Source organism: Manis pentadactyla, chromosome 5 (assembly GCF_030020395.1).
Source record: "Manis pentadactyla isolate mManPen7 chromosome 5, mManPen7.hap1, whole genome shotgun sequence".
Taxonomy (NCBI): Eukaryota; Metazoa; Chordata; class Mammalia; order Pholidota; family Manidae; genus Manis; species Manis pentadactyla.
Genome location: NC_080023.1, coordinates 6,796,482 through 6,818,020, shown reverse-complemented (window position 1 = coordinate 6,818,020; position 21,539 = coordinate 6,796,482). Strand labels below are relative to the sequence as shown.

At 51.2% G+C, this 21,539-nt stretch overlaps 1 protein-coding gene and 1 pseudogene across 1 annotated transcript; both read right to left on the bottom strand.

Moving 5' to 3' along the window:
* Window positions 1–7,727: 7,727 nt before the first annotated feature.
* DRD5 (dopamine receptor D5) lies at window positions 7,728–9,961 on the bottom strand. The gene has a single exon (XM_036921482.2). It carries the CDS (start codon window positions 9,835–9,837, stop codon window positions 8,401–8,403), a length of 1,437 nt encoding a protein of 478 aa, XP_036777377.2. The 5' UTR covers window positions 9,838–9,961; the 3' UTR covers window positions 7,728–8,400.
* Window positions 9,943–11,221, bottom strand: LOC118930335 (collagen alpha-1(III) chain-like; annotated as a pseudogene).
* Window positions 11,222–21,539: the final 10,318 nt, after the last annotated feature.

The window sequence follows — 21,539 nt, the reverse complement described above, 5'->3', positions numbered from 1 at the left end:
ACCGGCTTGCTGCACGCAGACTTGCTCTGAGTGAACGGGATTCTAGTGACTGACCTGTCACCTGGAAATAAAGTTGGGTATAATCCTTTCACCCCAAGAACGTTTTGCTGCCATTTTCTTTGGTCACACTGAATCCAGAGCAAACTTGCCCGGGGCTGAAACCCATTGGCAAGACAACGTTAAATGAGTTAATGTTTGTAAAATGTTTCTAACACAGAGCTGTGCACGTAGCCAGCACCCATAAGTAGCTGTAATCATGACCTTCTGCTCAGGGTGCTCTTTGGTGCCCCTGAGGCCCTGTGGGGAGAGAGCAGCTACATGCCCTGTACTTCCACAGGGAAACAGGCTTGAGGACTAGGGTCCCTGTGCCCAGACCAGGTCTATGCAGCCCTCACCACCTCCTCGATTGCAAGCCCTCTCCTGTGGTCCGTGTGGTCCAGGATAAAGTTCAGCCCCTCCTATTGATATGCAAAGGGAATCCCCCCCTAGGATCAGGATCCCTCAATCCAACCATCATAAAAATGCTTTCCAGATCTCAGGGAGAAAATTTCTGACACACACTGAGTTAAAGGACAAATGAGGCAAAATAAAGGCCCAGGGGAGCTCTTACAGGACTGAAAGGGATTCAAAATAGAGGAGGTGTTGAATCTTGAGGAGCAAGATGGTCTGTGAATCACCAAATAGGAAAACCCTGGGACTTTCCTTGAGATTTTAGCTTTCACCTGCATGTGGTTGTAACCAGGTTCCCTGCTGCTCTGCACAGCAGGACACGTCATGGCATCACCAGGAAGGCTGGTGAAGGGAGGAAGGCCTCCCTCCACCCCTCGCCCTTGGTCCTCTCTGTAGGGCAGCTCACAGCCCTGCAGCTGGCTTCCATCACAATGAGAAAGTGAGAGCATGAGAGAGGAGCAAGAGGGAAGAGACGGTCTTCTTGAAACCCAGTCTCAGGGTGACATCCATCACTTTTGCCATATTCTGTTCATTAGAAGCAAGCCCTTAGGTCCAGCCCACACTCAAGGGGAGGGATGACACGGGGTGGGGGTGCCCCAGGAGGCAGAGTCGTGGGAGGCCTTCTCAGAGGCACCAGCCAGTCTAGGTGTGAGGGTGTTACTGTCACCCAGGAACAACACCTGGGAGCCCTTCATACAGGGCCCGGCACAATCCGCTGATGTCGGCTATTATCTTTGATGGTGGCCCCAGGCCCAGATGTCTGCCCTGGTCCTCACCCCGTACACCCACATGGATGGCCCAGATGTGCCTTAAACATGAGTCCAAAGCCGACTCCAAAAGCGTCACCCCTCCTCACCACCGCCGCCGGAGTCCCTGTCCCCATCGGCCCCTGAGGGCTCCCCAGATGCATCAGGTCCACGGAAGCAGAGACCATGACGTTACACCATCTTTAATTTTGGGCTCCTAACAGAGGCACAGAGCAGGTAATCAGTACATCTTTGGAGCTTGTGGGGCTTATTTTGTTTTGTTTGGCTATTTATTGTCATCACATTCTTCCCACATGGGATAGCGGCCAGCTAGATAGGCATGGGTTTGAATCCCCACCTCATCACTTCTTAGCTGTGTGACCTGGAGCAAGGAACACAACCTCTCTGAACCTCTACATCCTTAGCTATAAAACAGGAATGAGCAGACCTGTTCATAGGGCTTCTATGAAGGACCAGGGAGGCCACTCCGTACAAGTCCTAAAACGGCAACCAGGATGGAGCAAACACTAGTAAGTGAGCCCATTTTACGTTAACAATGACCCTGGGATGTAAGCACGATGGTTTTTATTACTAAAGATGAGGGGACCAAACCCAGAGATGTTGAATTATTTACTTAAAATCATACAGCTGAGACTGAAACCCAAATCTTTTGCTTCCTAATCGAATGTTCATTCTTTGGTGCCTGAAATGCCCAGATCATTTTAACAGAAGGGGGAAGGGCAGGGGACAACAAGCAGCTCAAATCCCTTATTTTATTTTGACAACCTCTCCCCCTGCAGGAGGAGCTGGCAGGAACAGAAGCATCTTTTAAGTGTTCTTTCCCAGGAGCTCTTCTTTGGAAGTGGCTTCCTGCCACCTTGCACAGAAAGCCTGCTCCTTTCATGAAATACCAAACACAAACAAAACGCAGGCCTTTGAAATGTTTTGCCCCCCTAAGAGCTAACATTTGTCAGCTGTAAATTACCATGCTCCATGCTTCTTTCAGTCAGAGTTAAATCAGGGTCCTAAAAGTCCCTGAGCATCTGTATTTAATCCACAAACAACTGAACAATGTTCCATTTTAACAGAAGATACTGTGGGAAAAGAATAAATCCCCTCCACTTCTTTAAATGGAAAGAACAATCAGCTGTGGAGTGTTTTGCACACATGATCTCCTTCGGAAATAGATTTCCAAGGAGAGGGAACCCTCCCCGCGAGCACCCTCACCCCGCAAACGGTGCACAATACCCTGGAAAGAGCTGATCTGGGGTCTAGTTCATACAACCTTGCTGGGCTTCTTGAACAAGCTCCCCAACTTCTCTGGGCCTTGGTTTCTGCATGTGTCTGGATAAAATGATTTCTGAAGTCTGCTGCCAGATTTCAAATTTGTTTCAAGTGCATGGAAAATGGCTAAAGAAAAAAATGATAGCAGCCATTTCTGTTCAGGCTAGAAAACCTTGTTGAGTGTTTGTTTATTTAGATGCAGACTATTGTAAAGGGTCTTTCCTGAGAAGATGAAGGTGGAGAAAGGTGTATGTGAGAGCACATGTGTATGCTTGCATGTGCTGATGTACATATGTGAGCTCACGTGCTTATAAATGTGGTCTGGACACATGCATATTGGGTAGGCACCTGTGTGCATCTTGTACAGAGTAATTGTACAGATTTTAGACTCAGACAGATATGATTTCAATTCCTACCCCAGGCACGCACCCAGCATCTATGAACTTCATTTTCTTCATCCAGGTTGACTTGAGGATGAAGTGAGAAAAGGTCTGGAAAGCAGCTGGGGCTAGTGAAGGGCTCAGGAGACGCTGTGCCCTCCCTTTTCTTCTGTATTAGTCATCTATTACTCAGTAACAAGTTAACTCCAAACTCAGCCGCTTAAAGCGGCAACAGCTTATTATCCTGGGTGGGAGCCCAGGCAGGGCTTCGCTGGGTCTTCAGGCTCACAGTCTCCCACAGGCTCTCCTGCAGCGCTGGCCGGGGCTGCAGTCTCACGCGAGGGCTCGGCCAGGGGAAGCGTCACTTCCAAACCAAGGCAGGTGGCTGCTGGCCAGGGGCCTCCCTCCGCCCCTCGCCCTTGGTCCTCTCTGTAGGACAGCTCACAGCCCTGCAGCTGGCTTCCATCCCAGTGAGAAAGTGAGAGCACGAGAGAGGAGCAAGAGGGAAGAGACGGTCTTCTTGAAACCCAGTCTCAGGGTGACATCCATCGCTTTTGCCATATTCTGTTCATTAGAAGCAAGCCCTTAGGTCCAGCCCACACTCAAGGGGAGGGATGACACGGGGGGGGGGGGTGCCCCAGGAGGCAGAGTCGTGGGAGGCCTTCTCAGAAGCACCCGCCAGTCTGGGTGTGAGGGTATGACTGTCACCCAGGAACAAGCAAGTAACATAGTAAGAGATGAACGTTTTGGGGGAGTCCCAGAGAAACGGCATTTGGGAATTCTTTTGTGATATTTCGCACGTTCCTATAAATCTGAAATGATGTTGGAATAAAATACCTTTAATGCAACATGAAATATAAAACATCTCTTCTGCAAGTTCCCTGACACTCTCCCGACTGAGAGGTGACGTCCAGTTTCCTCCCTTAAACCAGGTCTGGCCTTAGGAACTCCCCCCTAATTAGCAGAGCATGGTCAGGGGAGGCCAGGCTGTAAAAGGCCAGGTCATTCAGCGCCCACCTGGCCCTGCCACCCTCGCGGCATGCACCTGTAGGCTCTGAGCCACTGCGTACAAAGCCCACCTGCCCTGAGGCCACCACGCTGGACACACACGTGGGAGGCCTCTCAGAGATGGGGGAGGCCAAGGGGCCCTGCCGTTTCCTAGGGACAGCAGGTGTTTGTTCCATCTGCTGTGTCCTGTCTCCCACCCAGGCCACAGAACTTCCCCAGTGTGGGGAAACAAGACAGGCCATTCCTGTCATCACACAGAGCCAGGAAGGGGGGAGGGGAGGGGACACATAGTTGAAGGATGCACTTACTGCTCACCTGTTGTCACACAGTTCTTTCATGCCCAGCGTGGTGGACAGGGCTACCCCCAAATTCAGGGGGTGCTTTCTGGCTGAGTGACCTTGGGTCTCTGCACACCTCCCCAGGTCAGCTGTTTCATCTCCTTAGTGGACAGGCGGGAGGGACCTCACCACGTGTTTGGGGGGCTCCAGGGGACACTAGGAGGCACTTGGCTGGCTTTAAGGAAGCACTCAGATCTGCAGCATGATGGTGGCACCTCTGTGGGGCCGTCAGCCCTGCAGGCCTTTGATTCAGCCCAAACCGTGGGGACCACCCCCCGTGGGGGGCAACACCACCCAGGACTCACTGCATAAACACCTAGTTATTCACTCAGCTGCAGCACCTAGACTGGTGTGTGTGTGGTGTGTGTAGGTCTGTGTGTCTGTAAGGGTGTGTGTGTGTGTCTGACCGAGGGGGAAAGACACTGACACTGGCTGAGCATGGACTCTGGGCTGCACACCACCCCAGGCGGTCTAATGGGGGTGCGACTCTCAGCTCCCATGGCTGTCAGCTTCCAGGAAGGCGGAGTTCCAGCCAGGCTAGGACCTCAAGGTCTTCTTAAGATGTTTCAAGCCACAGAGATCTTTTAAAAAGGAGAAAAGAAAAGGGAAAAGTAGACACCAAAATAACCTCAGAGTTGTACACTCATTTAATCCTTACTTATGGGGTGATGTACCCATTTCTCAGATAAAGAAACTGAAGCTAAGAGAGATGCTCAGGCCAGACAATGAATGGCGGAGCTGAAATCCGATCTTAGGCTCTGCAGCTTCAAAGCCTGGGCAGCATGGACTTGGGGACAGGGGGCTGGGACCCAGGGTCCATCAGCCTCAGTCAGGGCCTCTGAGGCCCAGGGAACTCTTTTGGGCCATGCTGGACACTGCAGGGTTGTCAGCAGCATCCCTGGCCTCTACCCAGTAGATGGCAGGGCCATCCTATGCCCTGGCACCAGGCCACGACGACCAAAAATGTCTTCAGACATGGCCGAATGTCCCCTGGGGGACAAACGCCAGAACTGAGAACCTCCATGTAAACCCCGGCTCCACCACATGCCAGTCAAGTGACCTTGGATAAGCAACTTACCCTCTCTGTGCCTCGGTGTCCTCTTCTGTCCAGTGGAAGAACACCAGAGCATGAGGTCAGTGTGAGGACCAGGCAAACAGGAAGGTGCTCGGCTGCCATGTCAGGGCTCGGGAAAGGGGCTCTTTTGTCTCCCGCCCTCAAGCCTCCCCTTCAAACACAAAGCCGGACAGCAGCTGGCTTACGTCAGGACACAGGAATGTGTCAGTTAACCAGCTAATTAACAAATCAACCAGGAAGCGGTCTGATCGGGCCTCAAGGCATCTGCTGACTGGGGAGGCCCTGGCAGCACCGCTCACCACCACAGGGTGGGGCCGACTGAAGACTCCGCGGCCAGGCTGCCCGGGTTCAAGTCCAGCTCGGCTGTTCACGAGCTGTGTGACCCTGGGCTAGATATTCAGCCTCCTAATGCCCTCACTTCCTTCTCTGCAAAACGGAAGTAATAAAAGTGGCAGCCCCACAACAGGGTTATGAGCATTAAATGGACAAGCGCAGATGAGTGCCAGCACCACCAAGCGAGTTGCTCTTATTTAATGGCATGACCCTTGATAGGCCTCCAGCCACACGGGCCCCCTGTCTCCTCTCCCAGCACTCGGGCCAGGTCCGGTCCCGCTGCCAGGCCTGTGCACCTGCTATTCCCCCCGCCTGGAGCGCTCTCCCTCCTGGACATTAGCACCACCCCAACCCTTGCTCTTCAGCTTGGTCTCTTCCGAGAGGCCTTCCTGGACCACCCTAAATAAAAGAGCAGGGTCCTCACACTTAAAATGATCACATCAAAACAATGTATCATTTTGTGTCACATCAGTTATCACAGCCTGACCTGATACACATGTGTAGCATAGCCGTGTTCATTTGCTTGTCTCTCTCCCACTAATGTGTAAGTTCTAAGACATCACAGTATTTTCCTGGGGACTGTGTTCCTAGAATGGTGCCTAGCACACAGTAGGTGTAAATAATTGTAATGAATGATATTTTGTGGAAGGACTTTCCAAAGTCCTTAGAGAACCCATTTTTCCTAAAACAGAAACTAAACAGGAACCTGGAACACATTGCCACCAAAGGTTTTGCTAATAACAATCTATTTTTTTAGAACAGAATAGCAGCATTTTAGAGAGACTTCCAGATCAATTAGAGATTCTCCAATAGTGTTCCCGGCAATTTTAGTCTTCAAAAAGATGGTAATGAAGAATTCCACCAAACAAGGATTCACACCGGGAAATTTCTCCTGCTTAGAGATTCACAATGCATAGGAGAAGCTCTAAGAAGCCTTGTAGAGACAACAGATACTGTACCTATGTTTGCTGAACTTACTTTACCTTAGACCCCAACCGGTAGAATGTGTATCATGAAAAACAATGTGGAAAATCATGCTCTAGTGTAAGTCTTTCACTTTACAGATGCAGATAGAAAGTGAGGTCCAGAGGGGTTAACTGATTCACTCAAGGTCACAGAGCCATCTCCCGAATCCTAGAGCAGGGAGGTGTTCACTCCCCTGGATGTTTCCCGAAGATCCACTTAGCTATCAGTTCACAAGAAGTCAGAAACAGAACACAGACCTCAGATTCCAATATGAGTTTGACTAAATCATAAATGAAAATTAATGTGCCAAACAGGGTATGCTTTCAATCTCACTGTTCCAGAAATAGTCTGTTATTTATTCCACAAATATTTATTAAGCTTTACTTACATGCCAGGTGCTGTACATTTTATAGTGAAAAAGACATGGTTGTTCAGTAGACTGACAATAAAATTATCCCTAGGGAAACTGAAACTGATTGAACTGTCCTTGATAAACCTGCTTCAAAGTAGGGACTTGTTAGAAATTGCATATTTACATTTCATTTGCTTCCATTAACAACGCTCACATTTAGATCTAATGGTAATAATATGCTCTCAACTGGAACAGTTCTGGAATAAAATGCTCCCCTTCACTGTGCAGACCGCAGAAAGAGAAAACAAAAAGACTGGAATCCATTGGGGTTTTTTGTTGGGCATCTCAACCAACGTATTTTCCAACTTTAAGTTCATTTGGATATCATCTCTGGCTCCCAGATTTTAGTTAAAATGCCTTGCCTCATTTCTTATTATGAAATGAAAATGCCTATTTAAAAATGGCATTTGTTTTTTTAAAGCATATCGGCTCACACATTTCAAAGTCCTTCAGAAAACATGGTTGATCAAAAGCCATGTAACTCTAAAACACTCTAGGTTTGAGATTGAGAAAGATCGAGCTATTATCCTATATCATCTCCTCAGTGAACTGATAGCATCATCTAGGAATCCAGAGAAGAGGTTTATGTTACATTATTTTAAAAAGAAGATTCCTTATGAAAAAAATATATTAGAATTCTGGGCTTGAGAAGTCCGTATTTGGTGCACAGGATCAAGATGTATCTAATGAAAAAGAACCTGAGAAATCAGAAGGTTCTCCAGGTCCCTTGCCCCTGTGTATACCTTTAAGTCCAAGCTGTCTGTAAAGAAAATAAATACGTGCTTCCAGACTCAGCCAAAATCTCCCCTGCTCTTAAGGATGTTCTTGTGGTTTCTCCAAAGGCTGTCCTGAAAACGGGTCTGGCAAAGCAAAGATAATCACCCCATAATACACGTAATTTGTGTTTATTAGACACCAGAACAAATCAGGAAGAATTCCTCAGCTGTCCTAAGACACACACAGAACAGAAACTGCATTAACACAGGGCCACAGGAAGCAAGACACGGGAGAGCCACACACACCCATCAGCACTACACACACATGGAACCTGTTTAATATGATCCCGAACACAGTAACACTGAACAATCCACTTGTTTAAAGGGGGAAGGGGTATATTTTTAAATTCCAAGTGCCCCCTTTTTTTTGAGAACCAAACACCATCTTCTCTTGTCTAGCAAGAACATTAGTCCATCTCTACCAGGCTGGATATATTTGAGTTTATTCCAACTGCTTCTGCCAATTTCTTCAAACAACAAATCAGACTGGTGAGGTTTCTGAGCACATGGGCTACAACACAAATGGAACACGTGATCGCCTGAGCAGCCCTGCAAACATATCTGTGTGTCCCTGTGTGTTCCGCATGCTTGTTCATGTCTGTGCAGCTATCCAGACCCACCAGGGGCATTTCTTACGCGGTTTCATGGAATCCATTTGGGGTGAAAGGCGTTATTTTGCCTAATGAAATCTCACCCTCGCAGTCCAGCTCCCAGGCATACTCGGCAGCAGGGTCACCACCTGGGGACGTCTGAGAGATCTGGGACATCTGGTCGAAAGGGCCCTCTTTCTCCTCCTTGTCCACATCCTCGTCCCCCGGGGTCACGGCATTGGGGATCATGTGCATGTAGGCTGCTGCAATCTCCTTGTGGAAGACGGTGTCCTGGTTGTAGGAGATGAGCTCATTGCTGATGTTCACTGCCTCCACCGGGGTGCGGAAGCAGAGGCGGCTGCACCCCAGCAGCTGGGCAAACACCTTCCGGAAGTCGGCGTTGAAGGCGTAGATGACCGGGTTGAGGGAGGAGTTGGCCCAGCCGAACCAGACAAACACGTCGAAGGTGGTCTCGCTGACGCAGGGGAAGCCCGCCCGAGGACCCTCGGGGCGTCCACTGCAGAAGGGGACCATGCAGTTAAGGATGAAGAAGGGCAGCCAGCAGCACACGAAGACCCCCATGATCAGCGACAGGGTCTTAAGGACCTTGGTCTCCTTCTTGATGGATGCCCGCAGGCTGGTGTCAGGCGCACAGGCCGCACGGCTCCGGCAGCTCTGCGCGTGCTCCGCGGCCCTCTCCAGGGAGGAAATCCTGCGGATCTGCACCTGGGCGATGCGGTAGATGCGCGTGTAGGTCACAATCATGATGGCCACCGGGATGTAGAAGCTGATCAACGAGGAGGAGATGGCGTAGGTTCGGTTCAGGCTGGAGTCACAGTTCTCTGCCCTCAACTGTGGCTCCCCGGCTTCCTCCCAGGGCGTCCCATTGGCCAGGTTGGATGGCGCGTTCATCCCGCGCCAGGAGCCTGCTTTGTCCCTGTGCCAGTGGAGCTGGACTGGGATGAAGGAGATGAGTATGGACAAGGTCCAAGCCAGGCCGACCATGGCAAAGGCCATGCGCTGGGTCATCTTGCGCTGGTAGCGGAAGGGCTTGGAGATGGCCCAGTAGCGGTCCAAGCTGATGACACACAGGTTCAGGATGGAGGCAGTGGAACACATGATGTCGAAGGCCACCCAGACGTCACAGAAGGTCCCAAAGGGCCAGTAACCGGCCACTTCTGCGACCGCCTTCCAGGGCATGACCAGCAGTGCCACCAAGAGATCAGACACAGCCAGAGACACGATGAAGACGTTGGTCATCTTGGCGCGCAGGTGGCGGCTGCGCACGATGGCCGCGCACACCAGCACGTTGCCCAGCAGGGTCCAGACGATGAGCAGGGTCAGGAGGCCGGCGGTGACCACCTGCGCGGGCCCCAGCGGCGCCGCTCCCGCCGAGCCCCCCACGGCGCCCCCCTGCGCCAGATACCGCCGCCCGAACCACGCGCGGTACGCGGTGCCATTGCGCCCCGGCCGCAGCATGTCGGGCTCAGCGGCAGGGGAGGGCTGCGCGCGGTCCCAACTTCAGCCCTACTCCCGCAGGGCGGCCCCATCAGGCACCGGGGGCTGGCGTGCCGGTACCCGAGGCTAAGGGCTCCCAGGGCCCCGCGGGGCGCTCACCGAACGTTGCGTCGGGACCCCGGAGCGCGCGGTGACCGCTCTCGCCTCCTGGAGCGCCTCCGGGTCTGTCGCCGCGTTGCCCCCATCCAGTGCCCGCGCTGGGGGCAGGAAGCGGCCGGGGCAGCCAGGCTGTCCCCGGGAGCCGCCAGGGCGCAGGGCAGCGGCGGCCGTGGCTGTGTCCGGTTGGGCCCCGAGAAGCGAAGCGCGACCCAGCCCCGAGGGGGCGGCGGCCGGAGCTGCCGGCGCCGGGCGAGCGCTGCTGCGGCGCCGCGGTCCCTCTCCGCTCCTGGGGCCCGGGCCCCAGCCCCCGCGCTCCGCGCTCGCATCCTCCTGCTCCCCGCGCACCCGCCGCACCTGTGCCCTGGCGCGCACACTCCCCGCGCTGCGCCCGCCGGAGTCCGGGGCGAGCCCGCGGGGAGAGGCGCGCCGGCGCCGGACCCTCTCCCGGCGCAGAGGAGAACGCGCTGCCGGGGAGTCCCCGCGGCGCCTGGCTCGGCCCTGGCGCCCTGGCCCTGACCACGTTCGGTGAACGCGCGTTCGGGATGGGGGGAGCCCCTGGCTTCCAGACTGGCAAAGAGCGTTTGCAGAGTCAAGACGGCGGTCTGGGATTTCTCACAGACCCAAGTCCCAGTCCGGACCCATCCCTGGCTGCGGGGCCTTGGGCGCCCTACTGTTTCCTCATCCACAGAATGGGCTAATGAACCCTACTCCTCAGGGTGCTGTACGGGTTCAGTGAGGCCATCCAGGGAAAGTGCTCAGGGAGCGCGACTCCTAGGAACACGCCCCCTAACATCCATCCTAGGAGGGCTTAGGGGACCTCCTGGGGGAGTCGCCCCCACTTCACCCCCTTGGAGAATAACTTGGGGTGACCCCGGAGGACAAGCGGTAGGAAGGAGCCTCCTCCCTGCAGACACTTGCCCTCTTTCTCCTTTTAGACCTTAAAAGGATGGATTCAGTGCTTAACAGAAGAGGAAACTGAGGCTTGAAACGGGAGGTGGCCCAAAGCCGTTTTTTTTTTTTTAAAGAATGGTGGAGAAACACAAGAGAGCAGCGTTCCGGATCTTACTGCTCATCCTCTAACCCCCCAAGTCCCACTGTTATAAGGCTCGTACCGTCACAGTGTTGGTACCTTTCCCTCCTTTTAGATCTTACTTTGACACCACCTGTCCAGGACGCGTACCGGATTCTTCTGGACTGAGCTGGCGTCCTGCGATCCAGTAGGCCCCTGTGTCAGCTTATCTGCCATAGTTATGACATTGGCGAGAAGGGGGAGGGAGGAGGGAAGAAGACCAGGGAAAGGAAGGGGGAAGAGGCGGAGAAGGCGAGGAAAGGAATCAGAGACAGACAAGGAGAGGGAAGGACGTCATCGAACCTCTCATCCATTCGTACAAAAGCCAAAAAATCACCCTTTGCTAACACGAGCCTGAGTTGAGCCTCAGTTCTCACCTGTAACTGGAAAAGCCCCACCTTGCACGAGGAACAAACAAGGCTTGGTGGTGGTGTGAGCACAAGGGGACGGAGGCCTGTTTGGGCAGGCAGCACAGTGAGGGGCTGACAGACAAAAGGACACTTGAGCTGGAGGGTGAAACAAGAGTCCAGCCACATTCTGGGTGGAGGGCATCCCAACAGAGGGAATAGCATGTGCAAAGGCTCAGTGGCATGAAGCTTCGTGTGTGAAAGGACAGATTTTCAGAACATTAAGACTTTCCCCTCTGTTATCCAAAAGACCATGTTTCCCATCACTTTGGGAAACCGAGCATTTTTTAATCAATAACACCTTACACATGCAAAGCAACAATATGCAGCCAGGTTGCCACAGCCCGTGTCTCTCCCATCACCCCTGAGAGGGCTCCTGGAGTGGTGTGTCTGCTGGGGAGGACGGTTTTGGGTAAGCCCAGGCTGCCCTCTCCCTCCAGGCTCTTTCGCACATTTTTCAGAAGAGCTGGGCAGAGTTAACAACAACCAGAAAACCAAGAAATCTGTTCAGTCTGCCTCCGAGCCCAGCACTGTCAGCGTGGAGTCCAGCTAGGCAGCTAATAAACTCCTCTCATTTTATCCCAGCCAGAGCCCTGCCTTCAGAGGATGGCAGCCAGGAAGGGATCATGTCACACATTTGGCTCGTGCAAGATTGTACTAGGAGATTTACTTGGATTGTTTTAGCCAAAAAGGGAGTTTTCCTAATCTGGCCGGCAAATAGTCTTCTATTTGAACTCATCGGTCCTCCTTTTCCTGAAGATATATTTTAAATTGGATTTGCTTTACTGAGGCAAGTGGAAAAATCCTAAAGACAGTACTCAGGATGTTGGTGAAGCCACAGCAGGTATCAAAAGATGCAACTCTGTTTTATACCAAGAAAGGCTTGGTTCCTTGGCTACAGGATAAACCTGAGCTCCCCGGGTGCCAGGCCTGCCTCTGTGCTCAGCCTGGCTCAGCAGAGCCCAGGCAGAAAGGCAGAGATGACCCTGCGTTATCATCCTCAATATCCATCCCTGTGGTTGGAAAAGCCACGCAAGCCCAGGCCCACTGACTGTGACCTGGAGGCCTCCCCTTCACACCCAAGGTCAGTCTCCTCCCCCTTCCCAGCTCAGAAGCACAGGAAGCTGGCAGCAGCCATTTCTGGCAGGATAAAGTAGCTACCCCAGAAGACTGGCACCTCCGTGTAGGTAGGGGAAGGAAGATGGACTTGCAGATCAGACAGCCCTGGGCTCAAAGCTCTCTGCTCTGATTCGCCAGCTCTGGAAACTTGAGCAAGTGACTTCACCTATTTGAACTTGTTTCCTCATCTTTAAGATGGTAACACTGATACTTACTCTGTAGAGATATTGTGAAAAGATGACATGCTCTACTCAGGAAATGGTAGGTCTCTGTATTAGTCAAGTTTTGTTACTATAATGCTATGTAGCAAACAGCCGTAGGATCTCAGTGGTTTAAAACACCAAACATTCATTTCTCACCAATGATCTGTGTTCAGCTGGAGGAGCTTTACCCTAAATGGTGGGTCGGGTTCAGTTTGCCCCTTGCCCCCCTGACTCCCAGGTCAGCGCTTCCCCTGAAGCTCACTCTTCTTGGGGTGCAGGGCAGGATCTGACAGGGCTGCCCCAACTACACATATGCATGGAGTCTCTGGTCAGATGGGGCCTGTGTTCACGGAGCTCACAGGCACCTGATCACAGCAGGTCACCCGGGCAAGCAAGAAATATGTCCTGCCCTCAGGAAGCCACAGCAAGGCAGGGAGGCCAGGTAGAACTGGAGCAAATAATATCATCCATGCCGTCTGCGATGAACAGAAGCCATTGTTGTGTCATTGTGCCAAAATTGCTCCAACAGCCACCCCTTTCTCTCTGTCCCCTGTGCTGCCCCCAACTAAGGGCCTTATTGCTTTGTACCTGCATGGTGGCCAGAACCTCCCAACAGGTCCCTGTGTCACGGTGTCTTCTCTTCCCTCCACCTGAGGCTCTGCCACAGGATAATTCCCCCAACAATGCGAAGCCCTTATCAGCTTAAACATGTCCTGCGATTCCTCACAACCCATGTTATTGGTTATTAACCCAACTAACAGAATCTGATGTACTCATTCCAAACTTCTTAGCATGGCTCTTTGCCATCTGGTCACCACCTGGTTCCCTACTGGTCAGCCTTGTCTGTTGCCTCCCGGGCCTTGCCCAGCAGGCTCCATCTCCTCCCAGCCCACGTTCCCCTTTCTCCAGCACATCTGTTTCCTGAGGTCAGATGCCCTCGCTTGTTCTCCCCTCTGGCTGGAGGGTCCTTCCCACTCTTTTCTGAATGGGGCCCAACACCCATTCGTCTTTCAAACCTGGGGCCAATGAACCTCAGGACTCCAGAGAGGTAAATGCTCTGTGACTAGCCCCATGGCACCTACCCCTCGTCAGCTCGCCTGCCAGCTCACTGCAGGGTGATGGCTGTTCACTTCTTGTCTATTTACCTTTCTTACCCCAGCTGAAAATCACCTGAGGATGTTGTTTCATCCACTTCGGGTCAGCCTGGGCAGGAGGAAACCAGTCCATGCCAAGGAGGGATGAGGAAGGAGGGCACACCCATGACCCCTGTGCATTCTGGGCTGCCCAGATCCCCTGGCATTTCTGGGAAGTGGGAAAGTGAGCAGCCGTGAGGCAGCTGTCCCTGCCAGAGCACCTAAACCTGACTGGCATGACTCCCTGTCCCTCTCTCCTCTTCAGTGATGGCCTCATGCAGGGACGGCAGAGATGCAAGATGGAATCGGCCTGGAAGCCTGAGTTACTGGATGGAGGAGGCCCCCACTGGCTGGCACCAGACTTTACATAAGGGAGAAGTATGCTTCTTTCTCTTTGTCACTGGGATTTGGGGGTTATTTTTCCCTGCAGTTTAGACTAGCATTAACTAGTGCAACTAATTCGTGGATGAGTAAGTGTTGCTCCATTTCTCATGGCTTCTGACGGAATGTTGCTCAATATGCACAGGCACCCGGATCTTGGTGGGGCCCCCACCTGCCAGATCTGGGGCAAGCATCAGAACTAACAATGATAATAATGGACTACACTTGAATTAATAAAATGAGAATCCAATGAATCTATAGTGATAAAAGGAAAAAGGAAGGAAGGGGAGGTGGAGGGAGGGAGAGAGAGGGAGGTGAGGGAGGAGCCTTCTCTCTGGTGGTCAAATGCCAGTTAGTAAGTTTCAAAGGAGTAACAGGGGAAAAAATCACATTTTGCAGCCATAATAGTAATGGATTTAGACAAGAATCACCACTAAGTAAAGGTCTGGGGAGGAGCAGCACATCGGCATGGTTTCAAAGCACCTCATGTTACTTACTGATTATAAAGAGAAAAAATGGTAACTTACAGTTGAGAAGCAGGCCCCCCCTCGGTGATGAACAAAGTTACCACCACCAGGAATGGTGGTGCCAAACAGATGCCAGGAGCCTGTTGACTTGACGTGCCAAGGGCACAGCATCCTTCTGAGGCATCCCCATCTCCTGAGGAGCCGTCTGTCTGGCAAACCCAGATGGAGGGACTTTCTACACCTCGCCTGACCTTTTCAAAGGTGTTGATGTCACAACAAATGAAGAATGAGGAACTGTTCCAGATTAAAGGAGACCAAAGAGGCAAGCCAGCTGGGTCAGGGGAGCGTCCTTGAAAAACACATCACTGGACAGCTGGCAAAACGTTCTTGTGGACTGCGTGGCAGACAGTTACTGACAATTAGGCGATTGTACGGTGTCAATCTTAAATGTCCTGAATTCGGTCAGTAGACTCTCCTGGTCCTTAGCGAAGCCATGCTGAGGTAGCAAATGGCGAGTCTGGGTGAAGGGTGGATGAAGGGTCCTCATCACACAACTCTTCTGTAAGTTTAAAATCATTTCGAAATAAAAGAAATTTTAAATGAACATATTGATCAGGAATGCTTTCGGCTGTGAGTTACAGAAAGCCTGACTATTCGTGGTTTATGCAACCAATTCTCTAACCTGACAGGAAATTCAGAGGGAGCCGGCAGGGGCTGGTGCTGATGTAACTGAGGACCCAGGCTCCCTTTGTCTTGTCCTCCACTGTCTCACCTTTCTCAGTGTTGTGGCTCCCTGCGCTTGAAGGCTCGTGGTCACAGGACGGCTATGACAGCTTCAGGCATCATGACCACGTCCAAACTCCAAGAGCAAAACGGAGGGAAGCTGTGTCAGGGGGGACTTTTCTTGAGTCTGTCACCTATCACCAGTGAAGAAAATCCTAGAAGGACTGTACGCCCCATTAGCCAGAAATGAACCACACAGCCACCCCTAGCTACAAGGCACACTGCAAACTGTTTCAAGTGTCAAGCAAAAGGCACACAACACCCAGGCGTGACTTAAATATACCAAGTTCATCTTCTGAGACTGGGCACTTCACTTCCCCAACCACAACCACGGTTTTTGTGGAAAGCAAAGGAATCACTACCAGGAAGGCAAGTAACAGTGTGCGCCTTAATTAGTATTTGCTAAGCACCTGCTCAGGTCAACGGTGTACTGAACATTAGTATTCTAGAGATGAGGACTCAGTCCCCATCCCTGGGAGCTCACAGTCCATGTCCTCTGGCAGTCCCAGCAGCTCCCCATCACAGCTCTCCATCCCGAACACAGAAGCCCCTTTAGAGCTCAATTTGCAAGGGGCTCCAGGAAAAGGTGACCTTACCTTACTGATCTGACTTTTTCTAGAAACAAATAAATTTAAAAGTCACTTTTTAACCTGCACAGCCAGATGTTCAGTAAACATGTTTTGTCCTGAGCTTTCTGTTGTATTGAAACTATCTCCCAGTTCCTATTTTTGTCTCAAAAGATCTTTAAGCATCCAACCATTTATTTGTTCATTCAACTATCATCATGGAGCTCCTCCACCACTGGCATTTGGCATACAGTTTGGAGAACAAAATAGACCTTGTCCCTCCCTTTTGAGGCTTATAGCTAAGTGGTTTTTTAAAAAGACCACTACTCAAACAATCCAACACATCGTTGTATGACTAAATGGTCATATATTTAGTGATAATAACTGCACTGGAGCAAAGCTAGGTAGTGTCACAAGAGCTCAGGGACACCAGGCCAGGTTGCTGGGTGAGTAAGGACTTCCCTGAGAGACAGTTGTTTGGAGATTTGAAAGATAAGAAGAATCAACTAAGTGAAAGGAAGCTAAGCAGCAAGTGCAAAGGCCCTGAGGCAAGAGGGAACATAACGCCTTCAAAAACCTAGTGTCATGGAGCAGAGGGGAAAACCAGAAGGAAAGTGATATGAGATCAGGCTGGGGAGGTGGGCAAGAAAGACTGTGCAGGACCCAAGGTAAGGTTTTGTTCTTTACCTAATGAGCAAATGAGTGGCCACTGGTGGATGTTGCCCAGGCGAGGGATAGATGCATATTTGCCTTTCTCAAATGCCACTCTAGCCACAGTGAGAAAGACAGACTGGTAGGGGAGATGAGTGAGGAAGCAGCTTCAGAAGACCCAGGAGCAGATGCTGGTGACTTGGAGCAGGTGCTGAGGGTGGAAGTGGGGAGAAGAGGGTGAAGCCAAGATATTTGGGAGTAGATGTGATGTGTGTGGCTGTTGACTGGAGACAAGTCCTAAGCACAGTGTAAAGACAGCCCTGTGTGTCTCCCTTGGATCATAGAATTGGCACAATTCATAGGGAGGAAGAACTGGTCAGAAGAGTGGGCAACCTTGAGTTTGGGGTTGGACACATGCAGTTTTAAGGGCCTTTGAGACATCCAAGTAAGCTGCTGGAAATAACCAGCAGGAAGCAGAGAGGTCAGTATGAAAATGCAAACTTGGGAGTCTACAGCATAGATGATAAGTAAGCCACTGGCTGTGAACTAGACCACTAAGGAGAGCAGAGTGAGAGGCCCAGTACGGCTCCTGAAAACTGCAACACCAAATGGCCAAGAGGAGGGTCATAGAGGGGCTTACCAGTGTTTTCAAGGACCTGGCCTCCTCTCTCCTTCCTCAGCATATTAGCCTCTCATTCTTGGGCTGGTTGCTTCATGGTCACAAACTGGCTGCCACAGCTCCAGGCTTAACATATCCCCACAACCACATTCCATCAAGGAGAAGAGCAGACCTCCTCCTCATCTCTTCCTTATTAGGGACCAAAACCCTCCCAGGGCTATCTAGCAGAGTCCCCTTACCTTTCATTGTCAAGACTGGCAATCAGCAAACGTTTTCTATAAAGTGCCAGATAGTAAATAATTTAGGTGTTGTGGGCCATGTGTGGTCTCTGCAGCATAATCGTTTTGTGTATGTGGCTTTCTTTTTTTACAGCCTTTCAAAATGTAAATACCATTCTTAGCTCATGGTCTAGAACTATTTGCATGCCTACCTGTATACCAATCTCCAGCAAAGGGGGAGCAGGCTTACTGTAACTTGGCTTTGACCAATCACCCAAAATTGGTATTCCAGAAACATCTGCCAGAGCTAGGCAGCACTTGCCGCTGTCAGGAGCAATCCAACTCCACCTGCCCTGCAGGGAAGACTGGCTGTTGGTTCTTCCATTCCCAGGAACCTCTATAAAGCTGGAGCCCGCTGCTCCCCTCATAGGCCAGAACAGAGGGATGCATATCCTGATTCAAGATTCTTCTGGACTGTTCATTAACAACCAGGCTTAAAGCGCCCCCTTGTGCCTTTAAGGTGAACAGGGGACTGGAGGTGTGTACAGAAGCTGCAGGGAATCTCTGCCAGGGTTTTCAAAACTATTCCAGGAGACCCGCCAGTGATGAGCACCCATCAGGCACTTCCCCCATGGGCTGTAGCCCGGTGCTCTGAGGGAAGCGCATGTGTTCATGCAACTCACAGGGTGAGGACCTGGGAAAGAAAGAGACAAAACCTCTGCCCTCACAATGCAGAAAGCATGTCCGGGACAGATAAGCATAAATAAATAAGCAGATAATGGCAAAGGGTGCCACCGTGAAGCCTAAGAGGGGATCTGTCTAGACAGATGACCAGGGCAGCCGCACTCCAGGGACCTCATGTGTGGCCTGACAGGTGAGAAAGGCTGATCCATCTCCAGGTGCCCCCAGGCACTCTCCTGAGAGCGAGATTAGCACATGCAAAGGTCCTGAGGAGCAGAGAGTTGGGAATATGAAGGGAGACAGATGCATGCTGCTGTCAGGGCACCTGGGGAGGACGAGGCAGGCGGAGGAAGGCACTGGGGTGAGGGGAGGCAGTAGCCCAGGCCGGGTCATGAGGGTCCCTGGGGGCCCTGGGTTGTACTTTCCTCTAAGACAATGGGAAGCTGTGGAAGGGACTTTAGAAGGAGACTTGATTTGACACTTTTAGAATTAGCATTCCTATCATTGTTGTGAAGCTTCCTGTGTTAACAAATGTGCCCGAAACACCATTCCAGAATTACCATTCCTTTGGGGCATGAAAACACCACACTCCTCCTCCTCCTGTCCCCTCCCCACGGCCCCTGGGTCTGCCCTGAGGGGGGGCTAATGTCTAGGTCACTCCCCATCAGACCCTCAGAAGCGCTCTCCCCGCCGTGACCCGTGCCAGCCTGCCCTCCTGCTGGGGACTCTGCTCACACGGAACGCTCTGCAACCATGCCCCTCCACAGCCTCTTGATAGAGGCAAGGGTGCCCTGCGGGGAGTGGGAGATGGAGGGGCCATCCTTGGTGAGACCCTGACCAGCTCCCAGCTCCCCTGTGGGGACTCAGGACCCTCCCAGCCTCTCCTGGGTGGTGACAGTCGTGGCCAACACACACTGCAGGAGCCCAAGGCTGTGCAGGGAGGACACTGGGGGTGTTCTGTGCCCACTCCCTCACCCGTTCCCCTGAAGGCTGCTGTCTGCCCACCTGTCTACCTCACTTTGACTTTGACCTGAAAGCGCAGGTGAGGAGCAGAGAAAAGGCACCCATACCCCCTTCTGGCCGTGCTCTCCCACAGCAAAGTCACTTTCCAGGCCAAAGAACCAACTGTTTTCCAGTAGCTTTTGCTCTTCACACTTCAAGCCAAGTGAGCAATTTACAACTGGATGAAAAGGGAAATAATCTGTCTGCTGAGGGATGGTTCTGTATATATATTTTCCAAGCAATTGTTTGAAGGATATTTTTACCAAAGTGACTTTCTTTGTAAGGTGATATGTCTAAGAGAGAGGAAAGTGTATTTTTAAGGCATAACAGTGCAAACACTGCAACTTACTAGCTATGTGGGCATGGTCACAGGCTCCTCCCGTTCAAACAGGGTAGTAATCTTACCTGCTTACCTGACCAGGTCAATGCGCAGCTGAGCCTTCAGAGGTAGAGATGGATACTGGAGGCGCTTCGTTAACCACAGGGCTATGCAGTAAGGTGAGGAGGCAGTAGCAATTCCTCCAACTGGATCTCATGGTCGGTGTTTGCCATGAAGAGACAAAGGAGTCTGATTTGACCCCCAGGCACAGGTGACTAGGTGAATGCTGGGTAGGGTTTTGTTCAAGAGTTCATAAAACATCTTGTAGGAGGGGTACCTTTTCTGATGCCCGCCCAGGTGCCTCAGGGGTAGTTGGGAGCCTGGGTGTCCAGCCCCAATGTTCTTGCCCTTCCCCTGGGCCTCACCTAGAGCCATGGCACCCAGAAACCATGAGTCCAGATCCTGGCTTGACAGGGGTCAGGGATGAATGAGCTCACACTACCAAATGCTCAGGCTCCTTCTATACGAGGTTGCAACAGGTGAGTGAGAAATTTTCTTGATAATTTGAGTGCCTAGAACATCACTCGCATCCCAAGGATGCGCTCCGTGGAAAGGCAAAGATGCTGGTTTCCTGATGAGCACAGAATCATCTCCAGGGAGCCAGGGGTGGTCTTTACAACTAACGGCACTGAGCTGCCCCAACTCAGGGATCTACTGGCCATGGAGACACTCTCCTCCCAACAATGGTGGCTGAATATTGGAAATTCACCTTCATTGATGACCCTCAGTTTATGCTCCTTGTGCTGACTTTTTCTTCTCTTCAAGTATTTTTATTATAAATATCTCATGCATTAAAAAAGCACAGAAGAAAATATAGCTAATCCCTCTGTACTGGTCACTTGCCAAAGAAATCAAACATTTCAGACACAGCGTGCACCCAGACGCTTGTCTGCACTCTAGTCCTCCCCACCTGCCTGCCCAAAAGTGACCACTACACTGAACCTCAGGCACAGTCTTTCTTCGAACGTGTTTAAAATTTTACTACATATGTATGTATCCACCAAGTATCATTGATTATGTTACCTGTCCTTAAATAGTATATTAATGATATAACACCAATTATACCTTTATGCTAATTACTTCTTAATTCAATGTTGTCTTGGGGGATTACGCATGTTGATACGTGTCATTCTGCCCCATCCACTTTTCAGTCCTGTGTAATATTCCATTGCAGGAATAGTCCATAATTTATCTAGTTATACTCCTAATGGGTGGATATTTAGGCTGTTTTCAATTTTCCCCAATTATGAGCACTGCTGCAGTGGACATTTCTGAGCACATGTCCTTACACATCCACGTAAGGGTGTGCCTAGGATACATGCCAAGGAGTGGAATTGCTAGGTCTGAAGAATGTGCACCTTCAGCCCTAGTTGGTATTACCAGTCATTCCCTGATCTGACTGTTCAGTCTACTCTCCTACCGGCAGGATGTGTGGTCTCCTTTCCCTCCTCTTGTCAACCCTGCCAATCTAATGAATGGGGAATGGTATTTCATTGTTGTTTTAATTTGTGTTTCTCCTATTCTAGATCTGTGACCTTTATACTTGTTTATTGCAGACACCAGTTCCTCTTCTGCTAATTACCTTGGTATTAAGGTAATAAATTTTCCTTGTTGCCTAAGCTGGTTGAGTCAAGATGCCTGACTACTTGTGAACTGAAGCTGCCTGGCTGGAATATCCATCTCTGGGGCTGCAGGCTGTTCCTGTTTAGGGCAAGAGATGATACGCGTCTAAGGTCACTCCTCAGAAGCCCTGAGCCCAGAAAGACTGCGCTGACTTTTCCCAGCCCTGATGCTGCCTTGTGTCCCTGCCCCAAAACCACCACGCCGGGATCAGCTGTTCCCAGCATCACTGTGATTCTCTTTATCTCCTTAACAGAGTCCAAGAC